This window comes from Anser anser (assembly GCF_964211835.1).
Source record: "Anser anser genome assembly, chromosome: 1".
Lineage (NCBI taxonomy): Eukaryota > Metazoa > Chordata > Aves > Anseriformes > Anatidae > Anser > Anser anser.
This window is the reverse complement of record NC_139720.1, coordinates 109927862-109950498: the sequence shown is the minus strand read 5'-3', so window position 1 is coordinate 109950498 and position 22637 is coordinate 109927862. Positions and strand designations below refer to the sequence as shown.

The following is a 22637-nucleotide window of genomic DNA, read 5'->3' as shown; positions in this document are numbered from 1 at the left end:
CATATAAAGAGACTTCTTAAAACTGCTTCAATATTTATTGCTTAATGCCGCAAATACCTTTCTTGAAAACTGATCAAGAGAAATAGATTTAGCCATATCTGAATACAAAACTCAATCTTAACAATTTAAGAGAATTTGGATGAATTTTCCAATGCTTCCAGAGACCAAATTAACTGGGAAAAAGGTATAAAATTCATCTATTTGCATTCTTCCCCACTCCCCAGCTACATTGTCTACAGTGATTCAGAAATACAAATTATTTTTGCCAATGTCAAACTACAGAAATCACAATGGAATGAAGACAGCCCGAAACAAATCATTACAGAAGAATATCTGCTTTATACCATAACACAAGCAAGAGGAACATGAACAAGTAAACTGCAAAATATAAATCAATAATTCAGAGTATTCACATATTATGCATCTTTCCGCATTAATGAGCATAGTTTGGCATGCTAGTGAAAGCATAAATGCTGAAGATGCATCAAAAAAATAAATATATTTGTAAGCTGCACAAATTGACTGTCATGTCAGAGTTCAATAATCTTGAAAAAAAGTTTTCAAATGTTCAAGAAATTATTGCACTAGCTGCTACAAAGAAAAGTATGATCTAATAGGAAGGAGTATCTTCAAAGGATCTGTTTATCCCCTTACTTAAAAAAAAAAAATGTATCCAAGACTTGCATTATGATACTTGGAGAAACAGTAGTCAAGAGGAAACAAAACATTTTAGACCTGATCAGTTTCTAAAGTTTCTTACCTCAAAGCCCGACTAAGCTTCTCATAGTTCATTGTGGGTTTGTTTTTGCGCTGACCCCATTTTTGTGCAACCAGTTCAGGTTGGTTCAATTTAAACTCTCCTTCATCACCAACCCAAGAAATACAGTCCCGAGCATCCTTGTCAGTGAGAAGTTCTAATAAAAACTGCCACAACTGGATCTGGCCATTGTTTCCTGTTGAAAGAGGAATAACAAGATCCATTTCAAGTAGTACTTTTTATGTTCCCATCAAGGCTAAAAGTTTTCAACCAACATATTAAAGCAAATAAGCACAAAACGTATGATGGAAGGAAAATTTCTTCTCCTCTACAATAAAAACACCACAATACTTCCTTGCAAAGTCACCAATATTAGTCTATGCAAAAAGAAACTGAGTATTATGCAAAACAAGACTTCTCATATACTTGTTTCTATAACTTAGGGAAAAAAATATTATGAAAACAAAAGTGACAAATAGTCATTTAGGCACACATCCGTCCCTGAAATAGAACAGATTTAGCACAGTCTGTTTATTCCTCTTCAGGCATACAAATACATATATTTTTTTCCAATGATCGTTTATTCTCTAACTTTCTACGTGACATATTAGCGATAGGAAAACAAAAAATACCCACGAACCACAGCTTAAGTCAATATAACATCCTTCGCGTACAATCACTACTTTTCTTTTTAACTCAAGTATATGCAATTAAATTTCTGAATTCTCAATGAGATATAGATAGCGGACCTAATGCCTAAAAGAAGAAACCCAGAGTGTTTCCCACTGATGTAAGATGATAAATTCTGGGCCTAAAAATTGTGAACAACAAAATAGACTTCCAAATAGACTTTCTCAAAAAAAAATTTAAAAAAGGCTAAAAAAAGAAAAGGATTTAACAGAACAAAGGATTTAACAGATCTGCAGCAGTGGAGAGAATCAAAGCAAAAATGATAGCAAGAAACAAGAATTACATGATTTATTAATGATCAAAGGGTATATACGAATACCAGTAATTCTGAAAATAAACTATAGATTTAGCTTGCCATTTTCTAAAAGGTGCATTCACTTAACAGAACAGACATCTGAAGCTTGCTAGATTCTGAGGCCATCAAAAAGGAGGAAGGTCAGAGCTGGACAGGGGGAGGCAAACAGATCAAGCAGTAGCTAGGCTAGGTTTCTGCAACATACAGTTTATTTTCTCCCCTTTCTGCAAATGGAAGGTGGAAAAGTTAAATGCTGGAGTAAGTGCCATGCAATGGTTTGAGAGGACAGACCGTTAAGCTACAGGAAGAGAAACAATTGTGGGCATTTTATTTACTATGGCTAGCTCTATCTGCTCCATGTCAGGAAGATTCAAAAGCTGTGGGACCACATTAACAGCGCCTGTTAGAGCTAACGAACCTGCCAGGTTTGCATGTGCTTGAGATGTTTTGTAGGTAACAGTCTCTTTTTTGTATCTATATGGATTTTTCTACAAACATTATAACCAAAGTGACAAGGATGCATCCTACAAAACTATAATTCAAATTAATGAGCGTTTAGCTCATTTGCATTTAAAAATAACGTAGACAATACCTGTTCTGTTCCCAGGGGAACTTCTATCTTCCCCAGAGATCCTTGGAGCTCTCTGTACTTTAGCTGCCTTTGCACTGCTGTTTATTACTTTAATGGTGGTCGGGGTTGCAGGCTGTACAGATGCTGGAATAATCTGCACAGCTGCAAAGCAGAAAACATTGCAGAACATCAATTATAAATTGCTGACAAAGAAACGTCAGATACATAGACATGTATTATTTATTATCTACATTATAATATTAGGAGCTAGGTTTTTTTTTTCCATTGTTAAAAAGATACATGCTGTATAAATCACAATGCGAAGAATTAAAAAAAAATCCACTTACAGTGGAAACTCTGGGTTTAGAGTTGTAGTAAAGATGCTACATTGTAAATATAACATTATAGATGTGTCCATTAAAAAAACTCATGTCTTTAATTTAAATTTTATGCTGTTCCCATATGAATTACCTTAATGCAATCTTCTCTACAGTCACTGTGCAATCCTTCATATTTGCTATTCAAACAGCAATGAAATAACCTGCTATGGCAATGGTGTAAGAAGACTCAAATGCCCCACCTTAGGTGGACAAACCCAGGACACAAACCCAGGAGAGAATACATAGTCCATCTATTTAATATGTAAGCTGCTTACAAGTCTTCTGAAAACTGATCAATTTTAATAATTGATGACACTGTATTACAACTAGAAGAAAATTTCAAATATTTTTTTCCTTGTATTGCTCTCCAAACAAGTCCTCTCTTTCATACACTTTCAATTCTTTTTGGAAACGCTTTATTTTGAAATCAAAATTGATAAATTTTAATTTATCAATTCAGTAATGCAATATATAATCTAATATACCAAAACTTCTCAAGTCCTCAAATATGTATCCCTAGACCAGAAATCCTACTGTCCAAAATAGGTTAGAAACTTCCATAGTTCACGTCATACAACATCTTTCAGCCAGTAACAAAACATTGAGAAACCAAAAATTTTGCTTTTTAGTTTGATGAGAGGAGAAGGGGGGTGTATTTTAAAGAAAACTACTCTCTTTAGTGATTTTCTGACTGTTGTACCATTATGGTGTGGAACCAAAGCATAGTGCCAAACTTGCAAATGGTTAATTGTATAAACTAACTGCTGGCAGAAATACTTACGCTGATCAATAGTAACAGTTGCTATTTCTCCAGAGTGTTCTTGGCTAGCCAACACATCTGCAGATCAGAAAGAATAGTTAAATTCTTATTCAACCCGCAAACTTCAAGTCTACCTTCATCTTCACTTGAATATCAAAAACTTTCATATTTCACAGAGGGAAAAAAAGCCAACACTTTGTATTAGTTTGCAGGAGACATGCACAGCTCATGGTCTTATATGTATGTGCAAACATTTAATGTTTGTTATTCAACTTTCAGAAATAAGTACGTCCATGATGAATTTCAAAATATCTTTTTCATTCTTCATCCCCTAAAGCCATTAGCTATTTAATGTAAATTGAGATTGAAATAGTTTATTCTGCCAAGTTATATTCAAGCATGGTAAATCTAAAAGCGTATTAATGCACGTACAAATGCACTGCTTATCAGTCAGGCTGTGCACAGTCTAAGGATTTCATTGCCTATGCTTAATACTCTTCAATTCCATGTGAGACAGAGATGTACATTAAATAACTCACAATCAATATTTAATTATAAAACTGTCCAATTCAGGAGAAGCATGAATTAAGAATCTTACAAAAAAAAAAAAAAGACTCATCAGTCACTATTTCCTCCCTCCTAGTTATGAAGTTTAATGAAAAATGGGGAAACTGTTTAGTATGCAGACATGCTTTGTAACAGCAGACATTCTCAGTAATACCTCCTGTTATCTTTTGTTGATGCCCTCATTTATACTGCTAATATGAAGTGGAGAAAAAAGAGCTGCTCACAGCTCATTTCATTTTAAGCAAAAATAAAAGAGAAGGGGGAAAATGAATTAAGTAAAGTCAGTTACAGAAAAATATCCCATACACTTTCGAAGAAGTTCCAAATGACTCCAGAGAATTTCTCCACGTGGGACTCGCTGGAAGAAGTCTTCTTGAGTGAGGCTGCAGAGTTCACGCCCAGGAATGCTGAGTGCATTAAGGTCGATGTCTGACATGCTGAACTCCTTCATCACCCACACCACCCAGTGGAGCACCTGGTCTGTTGACCACTGCACAGGGTCTGGAAAAAAAGAGGGAAATGAAACTGAAATACATCCCATTGCATAGCACACAGTTCCTCAGCACTGAGGGTACAGAGGCAGTCCTTACTGTAATTCACAAGAATGAAATACACATGGCTATCGACCCACTGGGTTCAAACAAGAGTAACCTAGCGCTTGTTTTTTCCATGGGACCATCTCTGAAGACCTTTTTCAACCTTTATGTAGGTGTTTCTTGTTATCTTCCTTTTTTTTTTTTTTTTTTTAAATTAAAGGGCCTGCTTCTACACCAGTCAGTGCTTATATTCAGTCAAAGTCCTGTGATGGTATGTTTTCAATTACAAAATAACTTCCATAAAAGTAAATATGTAACATCAAGGAGAGACATGGTTATCATGACTCAATCTGACTGGGTAGAAAGTTGACTACCCTTAAAGTGCTGATGGAGTGGTGTGGCTTGGTGGACAGATGGAAGGGATGAAAAAAGGGATTTTCTTTAGCAAAAGCTTCTACATCAGAACTACACATGACATTCCTCAAAACACAAAATGACATGTTTTCTTTTTTCCACAGGTCTTCAGTTTCAAAAGAAGATTAGGTGTCTCTCATATCAGGATGGTCCTCCTCCAATACATTGATCTGCTTAGGATTACAATTAAATATTAAGTTCTAAACTCATTCAACATTATTCCAGTTCCTTTACTATGTAAAATCACAGTACTTTTGTTCAAGACACTGGAGGTCTACATGTCCTGCAAAGTCCCGTGACTTCACTGGAATTTTTAAACACTTTCAAGCACCCTCCTTTTCAAACACACTCTAGTTCTGCAAGGCTGCTTACAGAGTACAATTCAGCTTCAGACATGTGTGAAGAGCTTTATCACTAACATACACATTTTTAAGGAGAAGGAAGAAAGACTGCTTTCTGAAAACTGCAACAACAAGAAGGTTCTGGAGCAAAAAGCATCATTTTAGTCAAAGTATTTGAAGCTTTGATGATGATTCTCTTTAGCTTTCTCCTGTGCAGAGGTATTTGTATTGCACTTACCCACACCATAACAAGCCTCCTCGGAGGTACCAGAACACTTTAATTACATAAGTAAAGTTAATTATCATTTATGAAAAATACATGCAACCCCCCCCCCTCCCCAAATATAACCTCCCCCCCAGATATAAAACCAACAAACCCCAGTAGAACCACCCCCTACCCAAACATATGCCCACCTCACAATCAAACATTATTACCATAGGGTATCCCAAGGCGCTCCTGCTCCTTTCTGTAGCCTTCCAGTGCTGCGGCCCATCGTGTCACCTGTTCGGACGTCTCATCTGAAATTGTTGTGATGTGTTTTGTTCCATCTAAGGTTATCACTTGAGCTTCCTCAACAAGGTGAGCTTCAGCCTCCGCATGATGAGCATCTGGATCAATCACTACCTCCACAGTTTCCACAGGCTTCACAATTTCAAGGATATTTAACTTGGGCTCTATCCCTAGGTGTAGATAGAACAAACAATACGATAATAATGCAAATATAACAAAAATTGTTTTAAAGCTTTGCAATTAGTAAGTGTTAGAACCCTTATGAAAGAAGCGTGATTGAAAATAATGATCACCGTATTTCTGCAAGTCTCCTAAATGAGAATTATGTAGTCCATTATACAGAATATAAAGCAAATATAAAGCTGTCCCTCTTTTCTCCTCTGGTATTACAGTTTCATCTTTTTTCATAATTCTGTATGGATGAGCATGTGGGCATATACATAAAAATTTGTGTTTTTTAAGAAACATATGGGGCCAAAACCAACCAACCCAACCCCCTAAACGAACAAAAAAAACACGAGCATCTGCTTCCTTCCCCCCACCAACAGGTATTACTTTCAACCTTCACAGTACTTCCCCACCATCTACATAAGTGTTAACATTTTCTCTCAAAGTGTCCTGCAGGAAGCAGCGCATTCGACAGCAAGTTAAAAGAAAATGTAAAAAAATCTTCCAATTTTTAGTTTTATCATTTTATTCATTTTTGTTTTAGTTCTGTCACTTAAGAAGTTTGACTGCAGAGTTGGAAGATATGCCTGCACTCTGCAACAAAGATCTCACTCAGTAATGCCACTAATGCTTTGTATCACCATCCCCTCTGTGGTCTCCCAAGAATGCATTTTGTCCAACCTCTACACAACATCAGAAATTTGGTGAGGTACAAAATTTTACCCATCATAATATGCTAAACTAGTTTCTTTTCATTTTTCTGATGTATCATTTCCATGATAACAACAAAAACAAATGCACTTCTTTAGCAGATTTACATCAAACATGTCTGCACATTCCTTCACCACTTCCAGGGGTGTGTGGATCTGTAAAACTCTATTTTATTGTTTTATTTTGACTTTAAAGACATTGACTAGAGTTAGGCAGTTGACGAGGAGGATTCACAGAACACCACACTGTTAGGATAACCTCAGCATTTTGTGCCATGAGGTACTACTTTGTGTCCCTCCCAATTGATACTAAAGCTTAATGTGACATGTTGATTCTGTATGTGACACTGCCTTAAAATCTAAAACCACAATTTACTGTTTGTAAAGAAGAATAAATGGAACACTTACCCATAGTGTAGGTGAGAACAAACTAAATCTTTTTGATAAGTATAGACTTTAACAGCAATTTAACTTGAGACAAATGTTAGAAGGGGAAAACTACAAAGACCGTAAGTACATCTTATTCAGCTGCAAGGTTTAATGAAAACTTGTGAAGACATACAAAGTCAGTTATATTGCCCCCCCCCCCCCTTTAACCCTACGCCACTTGGGGTAAAACCATAGTTTTGCTGTTAAAATGACTGTCTGGAGCGTTTCATTGTGCTCATGAACATTAAATGTACTTTCTTCTCCCACTGCGTGATTTTAGATTCAAAATCAACTGAGAAAATGACAATTAGAAAACATGGTACTTTTTGGTACTCTGATTCAAGAAAAGGTTTATTTTTCTCCTTTATCAGAAAGTTACTGTGGATGCAAGACAAATACTATCCTCTGTAGTAAAGGAATGAGGTACTCCTCCTCTTGGTGATTTGATCGTCACATTCTGAAAAAACTGACAACTGTGCTGCTGACAACCTTGCTGTCTTTTACCTGTTATTTGCCAAGATAGATTTTGTTCATAGTGCTGCCAATTCAGCATCTTTTCCAAGCACTAAAATAGCTTAAGAAAAGTCTCTAAGTATGATAAACTTCTGGTACTATTCCTCTATAAACCTAATTAAAACAGTACAATAATCTCTGCTGAAAAATACTGTTTCTCCTTTAAAGAAATTCATTTTAAGTGTATTTAAAACATGGACCCACACGCTGAGCAGTCTACCCTGAAGTGACACTCAAACTTAAAGCTCCTTATTATATTTACTACTTATGAATGTACTTTTAGCTATATAGAAATAACTTATTATTTCAAATCATTTTTTGCAGGCCTACTTCTGCTTTTGATTACCAGACTGCAAATATCAGAGCTACTCTGTTTTAATGTTTATGCAACAGATTAATACCAAAAAGTTCTAAGGCCCAGCGAAGCAAAGAAAATAAATTAACAGGTACAACATACAGCAATATGAAATTAAGGAAGTGAAAATAGACGTACACAACCGGTAAGCGATGGATTAGATGAAGAAACAAACATGAACATAAAGCAAACAAGGACCTCACTTAGGACAGTAAGTGTTTAAAGTAGGCCATCTAAGCTTAAGGTTCAGCACAGGCTTGTTTGAAAGTCAGATAGAAGCGGGTACGGGAAACACTAAGGGTTACGGTTCTATTTTTGATCTTCAAAAGAGAAGAAAAAGCTTCAAGAGAGGAACAGTTCACTATTGCTCCACAAAATGTCCCTGTCTGTCAAGTAACTACATGTCGAAAGAACTGTGAATCTACTGCTTTATCCACAATACAAACATGGAGATCAGTGATAAATCTCTGTAGAGGAATCGGCTTAGAAGTGTTGTGAAGTAACAGTATGCCATGTAATCTAATGCAACATGAGATCAGAATGAATTCACTGGTTTTGTCTGCATGTTTTCAGATCTCTCCCTTTATCAGCGTTATAAGAAAATACGTCCAGTCTTTATGTCTTGTCTTCTGTGGACAGCATGTAAATTGTGGGACACAATGGTATAGAATGTCACATCTCAGAAGTATAAATTGGTTGAAAAACACAAGAATTCAAGGAGTTCAGCTATCAAGACGTCTAAATGTTGCCTCCAGTACAAGCCCCTTCACTGCAAACTAGGGTAGAACTGATCTGCAGGCAACCTGGTTTAGTTCTCTAAATGCCTGGTATTAACCACAGCCAGGGAGAGGGCATTAGCCAAACTGCACCTTTAAACTAAATCAGCACGGTTCACACCACACTTATGAATCCTTCTTTTTCATACTAAAAATAATAGAAGTCCAGTTATTGCTAAAACAGTTTAGAAAACATGGTCACATGAGGAGTTACACACTTAAAACAGGACTCAGTCTTCAGGTACCTAAATGCACAGGACCTCCCATCCTCATCACTGCTTAGTCCCAAATCTCTGTAAATACAGCACAGCTACGTGCATACACTTGCTCAGAAATTCCGAGAGCAGCTGGACACTAACTTCTTACGTCAAGCATTCAGAAAGTCTGTGGAGCAGCATCTGTTCAGAAAGATGTTAATCTTGCAGGTGTGCTTTGGGCATACATAGAAGAATTGGGCTCAACACAAAGAGCAGCTAGAGATACTTTCATTCACAAATACTCCCTTGGCCTGTTCAAGTTTGTACTTGGTATGTGAACAATTCGAATGCCAGGTTAACTGAACTACCTGTTTGTATACCTCGCAAACAAGAAACAAAGCAAAACAATATTGCCCAGATACATAATACAGGTCTCTCTTCTCCTGTTGCTTAAACCAATCTGACAGATTGCCATTCCCTGCTGCCACAGTAACTCCTTCAATCTTAGGACGTGTCCCCCACAGATAATCTCTGAGCAACAAGTGTGATGAGTACTCCTATTCTACCTTGCCTCTACTCTGGTGATTAAGGAGGTAGTAAACGCAAGAAAGATTTCACCCTACACCATACCAAGCACTGGAATTCACCACCTTTTTCCCCCCCTTTTCTCCTCCTTTCCTTTCCAAAAAAAAAGGGGGGGGGGGAAGAAGGGGAGTAATAAGCAAAATAAAAGGTCAGAATCGATTTTAGCATATCTCAAGAAAAAACACCAATCAACCTTTACAGTTTAAGGTTGGCAAAATGTTAATCTGATATTATCCACAGTCAGACAAGCAGGAGAAATCCTTGATCTGGTATTACTTGTGTCTACATAAAAAAAAGGCAAAAATATTCTATACAGAGGCCTTCAAAATTAAAGATTCTTTCATATTCTTTGATATATGATGCAACGCGGTTACTTATCTCTCCATAGACTTGCAAGAGGTTTACTTGACAGAAGAACAGAACAGGGCTACACTCAAAAATAGCTGTTCCCACAATTGTAGGAAAACCACATACATCTCCATTCTTCAAACTAGGAGAAAGTAGTTAAAACAAGGTGGAATGAAAGAATGGCCTTTTTAGTAAAAAGATTAAACAGGTGAAGTAAAAAAAAGCACAACCTTAAACATTATGCAGTAGCGGCAATGCCAATCTATTAAGTGCACTGCAAACTTTTTGCATTTATGCTAATATTTCATCTGCCATAACTTATTATAAGATATCTTTGTATGAAATACTACAGAAGAGCTACAACAGACTAGATTCCAGTTGGTGTTTATTTCTTTGAATTTACAGATGTGTAACCGAAATCTGATAAAACATGTGAACTGACGTAACAGCTTGTCTCTTAAGAAATATGAGTCCACTCCAGAGCAAGGATTAACATCAGTGAATATCACTAGCTTAATTCTATAAATGACACAAGCTGGGGGAAAATAAATAAATAGCCAAAAAAATCTTTCAGTGAGACCTCATTTGTAGAGCAGAAGACAAATACAGGAATGGCACAAGAATTGTTTTTTTCCCCTCTAGCTCAAAGGGACACTGCAGTCAGAGTAACAAGTTCATCTCCTCTACATTACTTATATCCATGCCGTTTATTTTGTCATTTTCTGCTATACTTAACCATGTTCAACAGGCAGATTTCTTAAAAGTTGCTCACATATCAAGTATCATGACCTGAAAAACAACATTGAGGACTGTTCTGATGTTATACAAAAGCACTTAATACTAAGATGTTGCTTTTAACAAGGGAAAAAAAAAAGCTCCTTTAGCTATATGGTCATGCACCTCAAGTTTATGTTAAAATAAAAAAAGAAAGCACAAGAAGAAAATAGAAGCTAGTAGTGAAGATACGTATCACCTGCATCCTTCTGAAATTGGAAGGCTGAGCACTGCATACTACAAGCTACTGGACTTGAATTAAGAGCAGTTATTCTAATACAATAACTGAAGAATATTTCTATTTATTTTTAAAGCAAAGAAACAAGAAAGATACTGCAATCCCTTTTACATATGGGGAACTGAAGATTCAATCTAGCACTTGACACCTGACACTTAGCATTAAATGCAAATCCTCAGTCCTACCGAACACTGTTTAAGTACAGTTTAAACAGACAGACTTTCTTCTGTCTCATCTGTGCTGAAGTAACAACAAAACAAAATGTGATCCCCAAATTTTGCTAATGTACTCTGATGTCATTAATTCGAGAACAGATAATCAAAGATACCCTACTGCAATAGGAACTTGTTTCCACTGATGACTTGAAAATACAGGAACATCCACAGCTGTTTCCCAGAGCCCCATATGGACACTGTTCTCAGCAAGTGGTGGCAGTCCTTCGACCCAGGCACATTGAGGGGGCAAAGGAGAAGAACAGGACACAAAGAACACAGGACACAAAGAACAGTAAAGCTACTAATTGCTGGGGATTCAACAACGGGAAATCCTGGTGCAATTGGTGCTACAAACAGCTAGAGACATGCATCAACAGATACCTACCAACCTGGTAAATGCCCCTCCGTCTTAGTGGTTTACCCCAAGCTCCCATCCAAAGAAAACAGCTGATAGTGATCCTAGCCTTTCATACTCATTTTCAGTTAACTACATATACTCTCAATCTAATAATTCACAAGACACACGAGCTCGTACTCTTCACAGAGATGACACCATTGCCTACCTAGATGAATATCCTTTGCTTGCTTAGATACTTTGTCTGATATGACTAACTACTAACCTTTAATGAAAGTCTTATACCTTAGGTAATGATAGCTATTTGATCCATATATTTTGCTTTGAAATTGATACAAAGTTTCCTAAGACATTTTGCATGGAATCAGTTCATGACATTTATTTTAATTATTTCTACATATGGCCACAGTACACAATGAAAAAGACATTCTGAAAATATATTACCATCAATTTGCAACTAGAAAGAGTAGAGGATTGGGTTTGCTCACAAGCACTCCTACAGTATTAACCAGTCTGTAACACAGACAAATGTAACTGCTTACCTTGCCTAGATATTACTTGCACACTGAGCTGTACTGTTCCATCTGTTTTTACTCCTTGATCAAAAAGGCTTCGATCTGGGTCCAGCTTAATAAAAGCAAACAAACAAACAAAAGTATTAGTCTTAATGTTATAACAAACTCTTATTCAGTTAAACCTTGGGCAGTTATACTGTCTAATATATGGTGATGCTTGTAGAAATAGGTGGGCAGGGAATTTTTTCAACTATTGTGCTATCTATGCACCTGACTACCATAAAAATCTTCCTGCTTTATTCAGATTCAAAACAAGATTAGACTCTCAGATGTTCAGACAGCAACAAATGATGTGGGATACATCAAGTCTTTGCTTATACAGGTATTGTCATTGCCCTCACTCAACTTTCATTTAGTGCCTTTTTTTCTTTTTAGGTTATATTATAAAATATAAGCCCCCAAAGTTTTTTTGATGTTATTCGTACTGAATTAGCATGTACATATTAAATGATTTGGTGATAAGGAAGCTGACATAAAATTAAACGCTATATTGCAATGTACAAAATTAAGTGTGAATTCTGTGAACAACGGAAGAAGAGGACGAAGTAAAATGTTTCTCTGGTAAGAGTTGAAATCTGCCATGACCTTTCAATTTACCTGGATATCTTGCAGGCAAATTTCATGTGCATCCAAGGAACATTGCAACCTGGGTTCCAACAACTTCTTAAGATTTCCAATTGGTTCATTGATATCAATAGCTTGACTCACGAATTCTGCTGTGGTATAGGTTTGCTCAACGATGCTTAAGTACCAAAAGAAAACAATAAATCGTTACCTATATGTTAACAAAGCTTGCACAATACAGACAGTATAGGATAGCTTAAAAAAAATAAAGGTAGAAATAAGCTACATAAAACAATGTAATATTTTGAAATCTTAATACCACACAAGGAAACTCCTAGTTTGGGTAGAGTGTAAATTGCCAAATTTGGCCCCATTGATTTTACAACTGTGTAAATCTTCCTTTGTTTTTTTTTTTTTTTTTAAAAAAAAAATCATGTCATGGTTCCAAAGCTAGGCTAAATTCTTTTCAAAACAGAGTTTTCAAGAACAAAGCTATGATTAATTGTACATTGTACATTGTTAACCTGCATGTAGAGTAAAATAATTCTAGTACCTTGCATAGTCTGTATTTAAAAGATCCACGTTAAAAAACAAATACAAAAACTTAACATGTAGGGAACAAAGAAAATATCCCCTCTCATACAGAATAACCATCCACATCTTTTAACCAATCAGCATAAGGATAAGCTTAAGACCTACAAGAGATGCCAGAAAGAACTACAGCAACATGTAACCTTGAAGGAAACATTATTTAGATATCATGGTTGTCTTGCATTAAATTGATGACACTATTGGCATATGCATTCCAAAATAACAATTTACAGAGAGGAAATCTGAAAGTATATGGACACAGTCAGGTCATATGTAATAAAAATACACAAGGAGCTCAGAATAAGGAAAAAATAATGAATGGTTTTGAAACAGTTCTCCAAAAAAGGTTCTTACAGAGCAGGTCATCTACCAGCCTCAGTTATTTCTTCCAAATGCATTAACTGCATCTCTGTATTTTCAAGAACAGTTGTGGAAATTAGGAGGGAAGCTCTCAGAAGAAAAAACTAGGCTGAGGTAACTACAGCAAAGTCGACTTTCATATCTACAGTTTACAGGGCCCTGTTAACAATACAGTCACAATATACAGCATATCATTTCTGCTCCTTTAAAAAAGGGATGCTGAATAACAGTAAAGAAATGGACTGGAGAAACTGAAAATTTTTCAGTACATGTAAACACACTCCTACAGACACTAAAGTCGCAGAAAGAAAGAGAACTATTAAGAACATAGGAAGAGATAAATAAAATGGTTTGGGATTTAGGCAATTAAGATTATAATAGAATGGGGGATGAGAGGCTGGAGTGCAGCCCTGCAGAAAGGGATTTAGAGGTTCTGGTTGATGGCACGTTAAATAGCAGTCATCAGCTTGTCCTGGCAGCCAGGAAGGCCAACCGTACTCTGGGGTGCATCAGGCATGGCATGGCTAGCCGGTTGAGGGAAGGGATTGTCCTGCTCTGCTCTGTGCAGTTTTGCGACCCACAGTACAAAAAGGACATAAAACTATCAGAGAGTGTCCAAAGGAGGGCTACAAAGATGGTGAAGGGCCTGGAGGACAAGATGTGTGAGGAGTGGCTGAGGTCCCTTGGTTTGTTCAGCCCAGAGCAGAGCAGGCCGAGGGGAGGCCTCATGGCGGCCTGCAGCTCCCTCACGAGGGGAGCGGAGGGGCAGGCGCTGCGCTCTGCTCTCTGGGGACAGCGACAGGACCCGAGGGAACGGCATGGAGCTGGCACAGGGGAGGGTCAGGCTGGGTGTTAGGGAAAGGTTCTGCACTCAGAGGGTGGTCGGGCACTTGAACAGGCTGCTCAGGGCAGTGGTCACAGCACCACTTGAGCCTGCTGGAGCTCAAGGAGTGTTTGGATAACGCTCTCAGACACATGGTCTGATTTTTGGGTGGTCCTGTATGGAGCCAGGAGTTGGACTCAATGATCCTTTGTGGGTCTTTTCCAACTCAGAACATTCTACGATTCTATGAAAGCACTATACCGGTTTCCAATAGTGGCTACACTTCCACTTCAAGAAACCACCACTTAATTGCATTAGAAAAATTGAAGAGAGCACAAGCAAAATGACAAGCTTTGTATCCAGCAAGAAAGCTGAAAAACTATGGAAGTCATCAAGTGCAGAAATGTGGAGATGACAGCAACCCTGTTACTTCGGCCAGTTTCAAGTTACTTCTTTTTCCTAGCTAGAAACACTTGCACTTATTTCATAATCATGGCCATCTCTGAAGCATTACACAATACCTAATAATAAATCTGAATAACTGAACTTAGTGTGTGCAACCACAAATCTGAAATCAATAAAATAAACCAAATAAATAAATCATAGCCTAATGATCCCCCAAAAGTGAAGACAGTACCTACCTTTCTTCAGTGCATTCCTGTTTCTCAGTTCCATCAATTTCTATTTCTATCAGCTCTTCTGCATCTCTCTTAGTCATGGCTAAAACGTCTTGAAAACAGAGCTATGAACAGAAAAGATTTTTTTCGTAAGTCATAGACAAACAAAACTAGACAATGTTTTGTGTACTATCCAAAATTTTTAAACCAAATACCTAGGCAGCTTTTTAAATATAAGAATTGACCTAAAAAAAAAAAAAAGAAAAACAAAACCTAATACAGATTTCACAAAGTATATGACAATACCCGTTTCTCATACGAATGTTCCATGGGACAAATTCAGGACTCTAAACGGACATAAACACTAAGTGCAAAGCTTTGTTTCCTTGGAAGCATCCCTACTTACTGAATGCTTTTGGAATAAGCCAAAGAACTTTTTAAAGTTCTTTGAAAGTTAATGCATATTTTTATGCTATGTACTATCTTTGTCTTCACAACAGCTAGAAGAGGCTAGCAAGGTTTCAATCCTGGAATCATTCTTTCTGATGGGCTCATTTATCCCAAATCCAACTGTTAATTCGAGACTTTTAAATTCTTCTCAAAATGAATAGTGAACAAGTCATGCAGTTTTACAGAGGTTTAAAAAAAAATTCAAACTGCACATCTTATCGTGCCCTTTGAAAACTATTACATAAAATTAATTTTGTTACCAGAAGAAATCAAGTGCTGTATCTGGTGTCAATCTGTAAGAAGCTATGAGGGCTAGACAGGAAGTAAACAGCACCTCATTAACATCTCACCACCAAAACCAGAATCTGTTCCACTCTCACATCTAGCTCTGTGAAAACCCCCTGAGCTGTAAGGGATGGGTTCACTGAACTTTCCATATCACCTAACTTTGTATATCATCCTCATGCTAAATGGGAAAGAATGAAACACCGTTTCTGAAGAATGTAGACAAGCTTAACCAAATCTCTGAAGGAACCGATGCTACAGGTGAGCTGGTCAACTGTTAAGATTTTTGGAAATTAACGTTTGAGCAAAGTACTTTACTGAAATCTCCCAGGGAAGCTAACTGGTACTACATACAAAACAAAACAAACAAACCTCTCGTGTGTTAACAATCAAATTCGAAAAAAAAGAAGTAGAAATCCAAAACAACAGGAGTAAGTTTTTTTTTTTGTGAGGAAGGCAGTTAACCAGCAAGGCCGCAAAAAGGGCTGGGCTATAATTTCTGCTCTTTGACATGTTCATGAGTTATTTATTAGGAATCTGAAGAACTCTTGAAAGAACTCAAGATCTTGAATGACTGATGAAAGAAAATATTCAATATTGGTAAATGCAAAGTCATATGCATTGAGTAAATGTTACAGGAACCCTGTAACTGGAACTGTATAGAATTAGGTAATACATATTGGAGTCCCTGCGGACTGGACTCTGAATTGGCAGCTGGACTAGCAGCAGTTCACTCACTCTCCAAAGGCAGTTTGCCTTTTTATGTTACGCAGTTGCATCTTGCAGGCTATGCAACAGCCTAACTTCTACCCTGAGGAGGTAGAAAAGGTGAGCGCAGGCACAGACAGCAGGTAGAGGAAGAGGAAAAAAGATGGCTCCACTGAGCACAAATGCAAGAAAGGGAGATGGCAGGGTGGAAAGAGGAAGAATAACATTAACAAAATACATGAAGTCATAGAACAATTTGGAGAAGACTAGCGGGGAGAATTATTCACTCTCTTAAAAGAGTGAATAATAGACTCCTGATAACATTACCAAGCAGCACGTTTAGAACAAAACAAACGTCTCACAAGAAGTCCAGTGAAACGTGTTGCTACAGGACTGTGCAGAGGCTGAAAGCATGCACATGTTCAGATGGGACTACACAAATACACGCAGACCAGCTTGCCAGAAATAGCTACAAAGAAGAGAAGGCTATCATGCCAGGAGTCAGCTCAGAGACTCTCCACAAGAAAGATGCCCAGCTAGACATCTCTAGTACGGCAACTGCCTAAATCACTAAAAAAATAGAAGCAAAACATGCAAGAACCACTGCTCGCGTTACTTTATTTGTCCTTGGTAAGCCTCCTGAGCCTTCTCTGAGGAATAATACTGAGTTCTCAAGTTCAATACAAGGGAACTCAAACAGCCTGGCTGGCTAGGAGGGTCAGAGTGGAAGCAATACTGCAGTAGTAGCACTTATTTGGAGGAATACACAAGGTGGTACTGGCAGCCTTCTGACTGCTGCAGTTCCGTTTGCGCTCCCCAGCCTGTAAGGCCGTGAGACCTACCCGTTACCAGGCCGGAACGCGTCCGCAGCGCCAGCCGCCGACCTGCGCCGAGACAAGGGCGGGCACCTGTTAGCAGCGGCTCTCCCGCTCCGACACGGCCCGGCGCCTTCCCCGGCTCGGCTTCCGCGGTCAGGGGCGAAGCTCCATTGTCCCGCCCGGGGCGGCCTCTCCTCTCCCGGCCCTGCAACGCCCGGTACGCCCGGTGAGCACACCGCCACGGCGGGGCGCGCACCCCACAGCCGCCGGAGCCCCCATGCACGGCCGGAGCCCCCCGGCGGAGGGCATCTGCGCTCGGCTCCGAGGGCACCGGGCGCCCCCAAACCCCCATCGCGCCCCCAACGCCCCGCTTCTCCTCCATGTACCCCCCACCACCACCCCGGCGCCGTTTGAACCCGAAACGGAAATGAGGCCGGCGGCACCGCGGAGAAACGGAAACAAAACACGGGGCGGCCCCGCGGCACGGCGCGGCACGGCTCGGGGCAGGCCGCCCTTACCCACCGCCGCTCCCCCGTGCCCGGCCCGGCCCGGCCCGGCCGCACGTTGCTGCCGCCGCCTCCTCGCCTCGGCTCCCCCCCGCCGGGTCCCGCCGCCCTGCGGAGGCCGCGGCGCACGCTCGCGATTGGGCAGCGCGGGGAGGGCGCGCGCGCGCGCCGAGGCACCGCCGCCACCAGCACCACCGCTGCCGCCGCCGCCACCCCCTAGGCCCGGCGGGAACTACAACTCCCGGCGGCCCCCGCGCGCAGCCCGGCCGGGCCTCGCTCCCAGCAGCCCCCGCGCGGCGGCGGTGCAGCGGCCGAGGCAAGGTGACCGCGGCGGGTGCCGGCATCGTGGGGGCGCGAGGCGGGGGGGGCGTTAATTAACGGCTAATTACCGCGCTAATTACCCCGCGTACGCACCAAGTACCGTATTTACGTGTTTATATCAGCGGCGGGTGTAGGTAACTGCGCGTTTTTCCCCGTTTTTCAGCCCAAACGGCAGCGCCGCCATGGTTCTGCGCCAGCTGCTGCGCGTCCCGGCCCTCCTGCGCGCGGCCGTGCGGGTGCAGCTGCGGAGGAACGTGGGGCTCTCGGCCGTGGCCTTCAACAGGGCGAAGGAGCTCGACCCGGTGCAGAAGCTGTTCCTGGACAAGATCCGGGAGTACAACACGAAGAGCAAGTGAGTGGGGGGGGGGGGGGGGGCTAAGGCAGGGGGCAAAAGTGGGGGAAAAGGTGATTTTAACAAATTATGACATAGGTTAACGTTGTAGTTGGGCCTTGCATACTGCAGGTGTGCTCTGTCAGCAGGCAATGCCTCGGTAGGTGCTGAGATCACTGGGAGCAGACTGAGTTCATTCAAATGGCATCCACTTTAATTCATACTCAAAACTTGTCTCCCTCTGGTAATGGAATCAGAATACCCCAAGCTGGAAGGGATCCACAAGGATCAGCCAGCCCAACTCCAGCTATGCTTCTCTTGTCTTACCTACTCTTACCTCTTGCACACTTCCTTATGCAACCAATCACTGATTAACAACCCTTTGACGGCATGAAAGACTATAATAAGCATAATGCAGGGAAACTGTGAATAGCAGTCTCTCGTCGAGTTTCTCTTTAAACAACCCATGAGACCCCACATAAAGCTGAATAAAAGCATTTCACGTAATATACTTAGCTTTAAAATTGGAAGGCTGGCATAATGATTTGTTTTGTTTGTAGAATATAATACGCCAGTGCAGTTTTTGCCGACAGACTTCTTTGGTACAGAATGGTAGTTTTTAGCAGGACGTATTCCCAGGTTTAAAGCGAAGTTTAGAGCAAGGGTTTAAGTTTAGCTTTTGCATTTCAAAAGAACACCTGAAACCACTGACATATTGGCTGATACTTGGTGATATTTCTTCTCTGTTCGTGGTATATCTTTCTATAAGAATACATTTGGAAGGTGGTGTTGACCGTGTTGAAAACAAGATTCAAGTCCTTTCCTCTAGTTCAGGAGAAAGTTGCCGTATTAGCACACTGACCATACTGAAAGAAGTTTTTGGCTTGCTTACAAAAAACAAATAAAATTGAGTGGCTTTAACTCTGCTCTGAGACTGTTCTGAATGACCATTCTTGCTTTCCTGCAACACATATTGATACTGTCATGAGCAAGAGAAGGCTTGCAGTTGGAAAGCTAACAGAAAAGGTACACCTTTTTCTCCCCCTTAAAGAACAGCTAATGTCTTCCTTCTTAGGGAGTTAAGGCACTCAATAGTTTTTTGCACGCTGTGGAGCATGAGTAATCTGTGGATGTACTATTTTAACTACTTTATACATGCATCCCAAGAAATTCCTTTCTGAATCTGTATGAATTCATGGTGCCGTCTCTTGTTCTTTTTGCTTGTTTAATATTTAAATGATGTTCTCTTTGCAAAACTGAAGTTCAGCTTTTCTAAGATCACTAATTCAGAAATAGTAGAGGTACAAATCACATTTTTGTCAAGAAGTCACACCTGGCACAAGTGAAATGCCAGAGCCCTGCAAGTCTGGATATTCATTGTAGTTTTGTGTCTCGAAAGGCTGCCTCTGTAGCTTGGATTTTCACTATTTGTAGCAGAAAGCCTGCACTTACCCCTGAGAATGTTCTTTATCTGTAAGATAAGTAGGCCCTAAGGTGTGTCTTATATCGATTTTTGGAAATGCTCTAAATTATTTGCTTGATTGTCAAAATGGTAATTCATAAATTGCCATGAAAATGTGGAACTTCCACATAAAATTTCAGAACTGAACTGTGTATCAGAACTTTTTTTTTTTTCTTTTTTAGGCAAGCTGGAGGGCCTGTTGATGTAGGCCCTGAGTTCCAGAAAGACATGAACGAATCGCTTGCTAGACTTCAACGGATGTACGGTGAGGGAGATCTAACCAAGTTCCCAGAATTTAAATTTGAGGGTGAGTTAACAATCTTACTGAACTTCTGATTGCAAATAAAGTAACGCTCACTAACTGGTCTTCACATAGTTAATTCCCTTTTGGTTTTTATCTGGACCATTAATCTCACTGAGATACCCGCAGTGAATATCCTTATTTTTCCAGTTCGGATGTGAACTTATACTGAGGCTTGACCAGACTTGCAGGCAGAGTGAAGTATCTTAATTACCTTTCACAGGCCCTAAAGAAATAGCCCCAAATGGCCCGTTGTTGGCATCTTTATTTCTCCCCAAAGAGGTCAGCAGACTGTAATTTGGAAACCAGTCTGTATCATCCGAACTGTGGTTCATAAACTTTGTAATCTTAGGATGTAAAGGCAAACTTTTTTTTTTGTTTTTGTTTTATGACAGACTCATTTGTGTTGTTTCTCTTAAGAACACCTCAAAATCTCCATTGCTCTCAAGCAGCCTTACCTACAGTCAGGTTGGGAAGGGGGGTAAGACATCTTTCCCATAATCAGTAAACAGCCGGCAGCTGGGATTCCACAATATTTTGTAGGGGGCAGTGCGTTGGGTTTACATGGCGAGGTTTGGGTAGCAGGGGGCTGCTGGTGTGGCCTCTGTGCGAGGAGACCAGGGGCTGTCCCCACATCAGGCACAGCAAGTTGCAGCAGGCTCACTGCAGGGCAAGGCTCAGCCCATCAGTGGCACTGGTGGCACCTCTGTGGTTTAAGGAAGGGTTAAAAAAAAGCTGCACAGCAGCTGTGAAAGGAGTGAGGAAAATATGTGAGATAAAAAATTCCTGCAGACACCAAGGTCAGTGAAGGAGGGGGATGCAGACAAGTCAGAAACAAAGGAGTGAAGTTGAGCCTAGAAGACAGTGGATCTGTAGGAAAGGTGTTTTTACTTTTTGTTACTCCCTGTCCTATTCCATTTTTCATTGGCAATAAATTAATCTTGCACAAGTTGAGTCTGTTTTGCATAAGAGGGCAACTGATAAACGATCTTCTCTTTATCTTGAGTTCACTTTCTGATGAACTCTTTCATCTTATTTTCTTCTCCTGTTAAGGAGGAAGAGAGTGAGCAGCTTGGGGGGCACCTGGCAGCCAGCCATGGCTGACCCCACCACAGTCAGTGACCTGTAATTCTGATCAGACTAACCAGAAATTGTGGTTTAGACCAGGAACTCACCTTAATTTTTTTTGGTGGTATTTCAGTTGGATTGAGGAAGAATTTGGTGTCGAATTCTTACCGGTGCAAATAAAACAGAGCATCTGTCAAGTAGATCTATGGTGTTTCTTTTTTTCCCCCACAGAAAAAAAGGTGTTTCTTTTTTTCCGTTCCCAGTTTTAGGGATGTGGTTTATTTATATTCGGCTTTATTTCTATGTAATATGTGAAACAATACATATTAAAGTTCAGGATTTTTTTCTTTTGTAATGAAACAATTTACGTGGCAGTAGGAACAGATCAAATAAATGGGGGCGACACCACGTTACCCATTCTTTTATCACTGTTCTCTGTCCTTTAATCAACTTCCAACAAGTTCTCAAGACTGTGGCTAGATGCTTTGTTTTTTCCTTTAGTGAAGATTCCTATAAACTGAGTCTTACCTTTCTGACGCCTCGTAGCAAAGAGAACAGGCATTAATAGCCACTGTGTCAAAAGTCTTACTACTTTGAGTTTGTGCCTTTGGCATCAAGAATTTGTTCCTCGTATTTTTTGTATAACGTGGAAATTATCTTTTGCTGAGTGGAGTTGACATTGTGCGCTCCATTCACTTAATTAGCTATGAGACAAGAACCAAGAGGACAGAAGAGCTTGGTTGCTTCTTCTTGTATCAGAGCTAAGCTGGAAGTAGTAGTCACGTTGTCTAGTAACATTCTGGTTGATTTCTTCAGTTCCCCGTCTGCCTTTTTCCCCCACCTCACCTGTTGCTAAAAGGTGTTGCAGTAGAGTGTTACGAGGGGGCACGTCTGTCTTAAAACACACTATATGCAACTGTAAGGTGGTAAGCCCTGCCTCAAGTGTAGTTTGTTCTTTAATGCTACTGTGGTGGTTTAACAGCTGATGGGCAGCTAAGCACCACTGCACGGCTCTCTAACTGCCCTCTCCTCAGAAGGACAGGAGAGAAAGAGCTTGTGGGTTGAGATGAGGACAGGGAGATCCCTCTCCAAGTAAGTGGAGGTGTAGACTCCAATGTACAAGTCTTGGCCTGCCAGCTGAAAGTTTAGTTGTCTTTAAGTAGCAGATGAATGGTGGTATTTTAGGCTGGAATAAAAAGAAACTAACGTGGCTTTTCCCTTTCTCTGCCCTGCTTCTTCCTCCTTTAGAGCCCAACTTTGAGGAGACTCCGAAGTGATCTCTGCCGGTTGTACTCCAGACAGCAGTGTACATCCAAGGAGTTGCTGAACATGGCCTCAGTTGTAATTTAATAAATGTGATGTTTAAGTTTGA

At 40.1% G+C, this 22637-nt stretch overlaps 2 protein-coding genes across 3 annotated transcripts in view; one reads left to right on the top strand and one right to left on the bottom strand.

Annotated features, from left to right (window-relative positions):
* GABPA (GA binding protein transcription factor subunit alpha) overlaps positions 1–17481 on the bottom strand; it is a 23837-nt gene extending 6356 nt beyond the window's left edge. The window contains exons 1-9 of one of the 2 annotated variants that reach the window (XM_083841510.1): positions 17367–17481; positions 15040–15140; positions 12658–12802; positions 12028–12112; positions 5747–5992; positions 4327–4521; positions 3475–3531; positions 2335–2475; positions 761–953 (exon numbers count right to left, since the gene is read on the bottom strand). In XM_083841510.1, the coding sequence (XP_083697636.1) occupies positions 761–953; positions 2335–2475; positions 3475–3531; positions 4327–4521; positions 5747–5992; positions 12028–12112; positions 12658–12802; positions 15040–15116 (1139 nt within the window). In that variant the 5' untranslated portion in view covers positions 15117–15140; positions 17367–17481. Of the gene's footprint in view, positions 1–760; positions 954–2334; positions 2476–3474; positions 3532–4326; positions 4522–5746; positions 5993–12027; positions 12113–12657; positions 12803–15039; positions 15141–17300 lie in introns of both variants that reach the window. The other variant, XM_083841509.1, reaches the window with a different exon arrangement.
* On the top strand, positions 17301–22637 carry ATP5PF (ATP synthase peripheral stalk subunit F6). The gene is made up of 4 exons (XM_083841584.1): positions 17301–17493; positions 18267–18455; positions 20079–20203; positions 22514–22637. The coding sequence occupies exons 2-4, from the start codon at positions 18286–18288 to the stop codon at positions 22540–22542; spliced, it is 324 nt and encodes a 107-aa protein (XP_083697710.1). The 5' UTR covers positions 17301–17493; positions 18267–18285; the 3' UTR covers positions 22543–22637.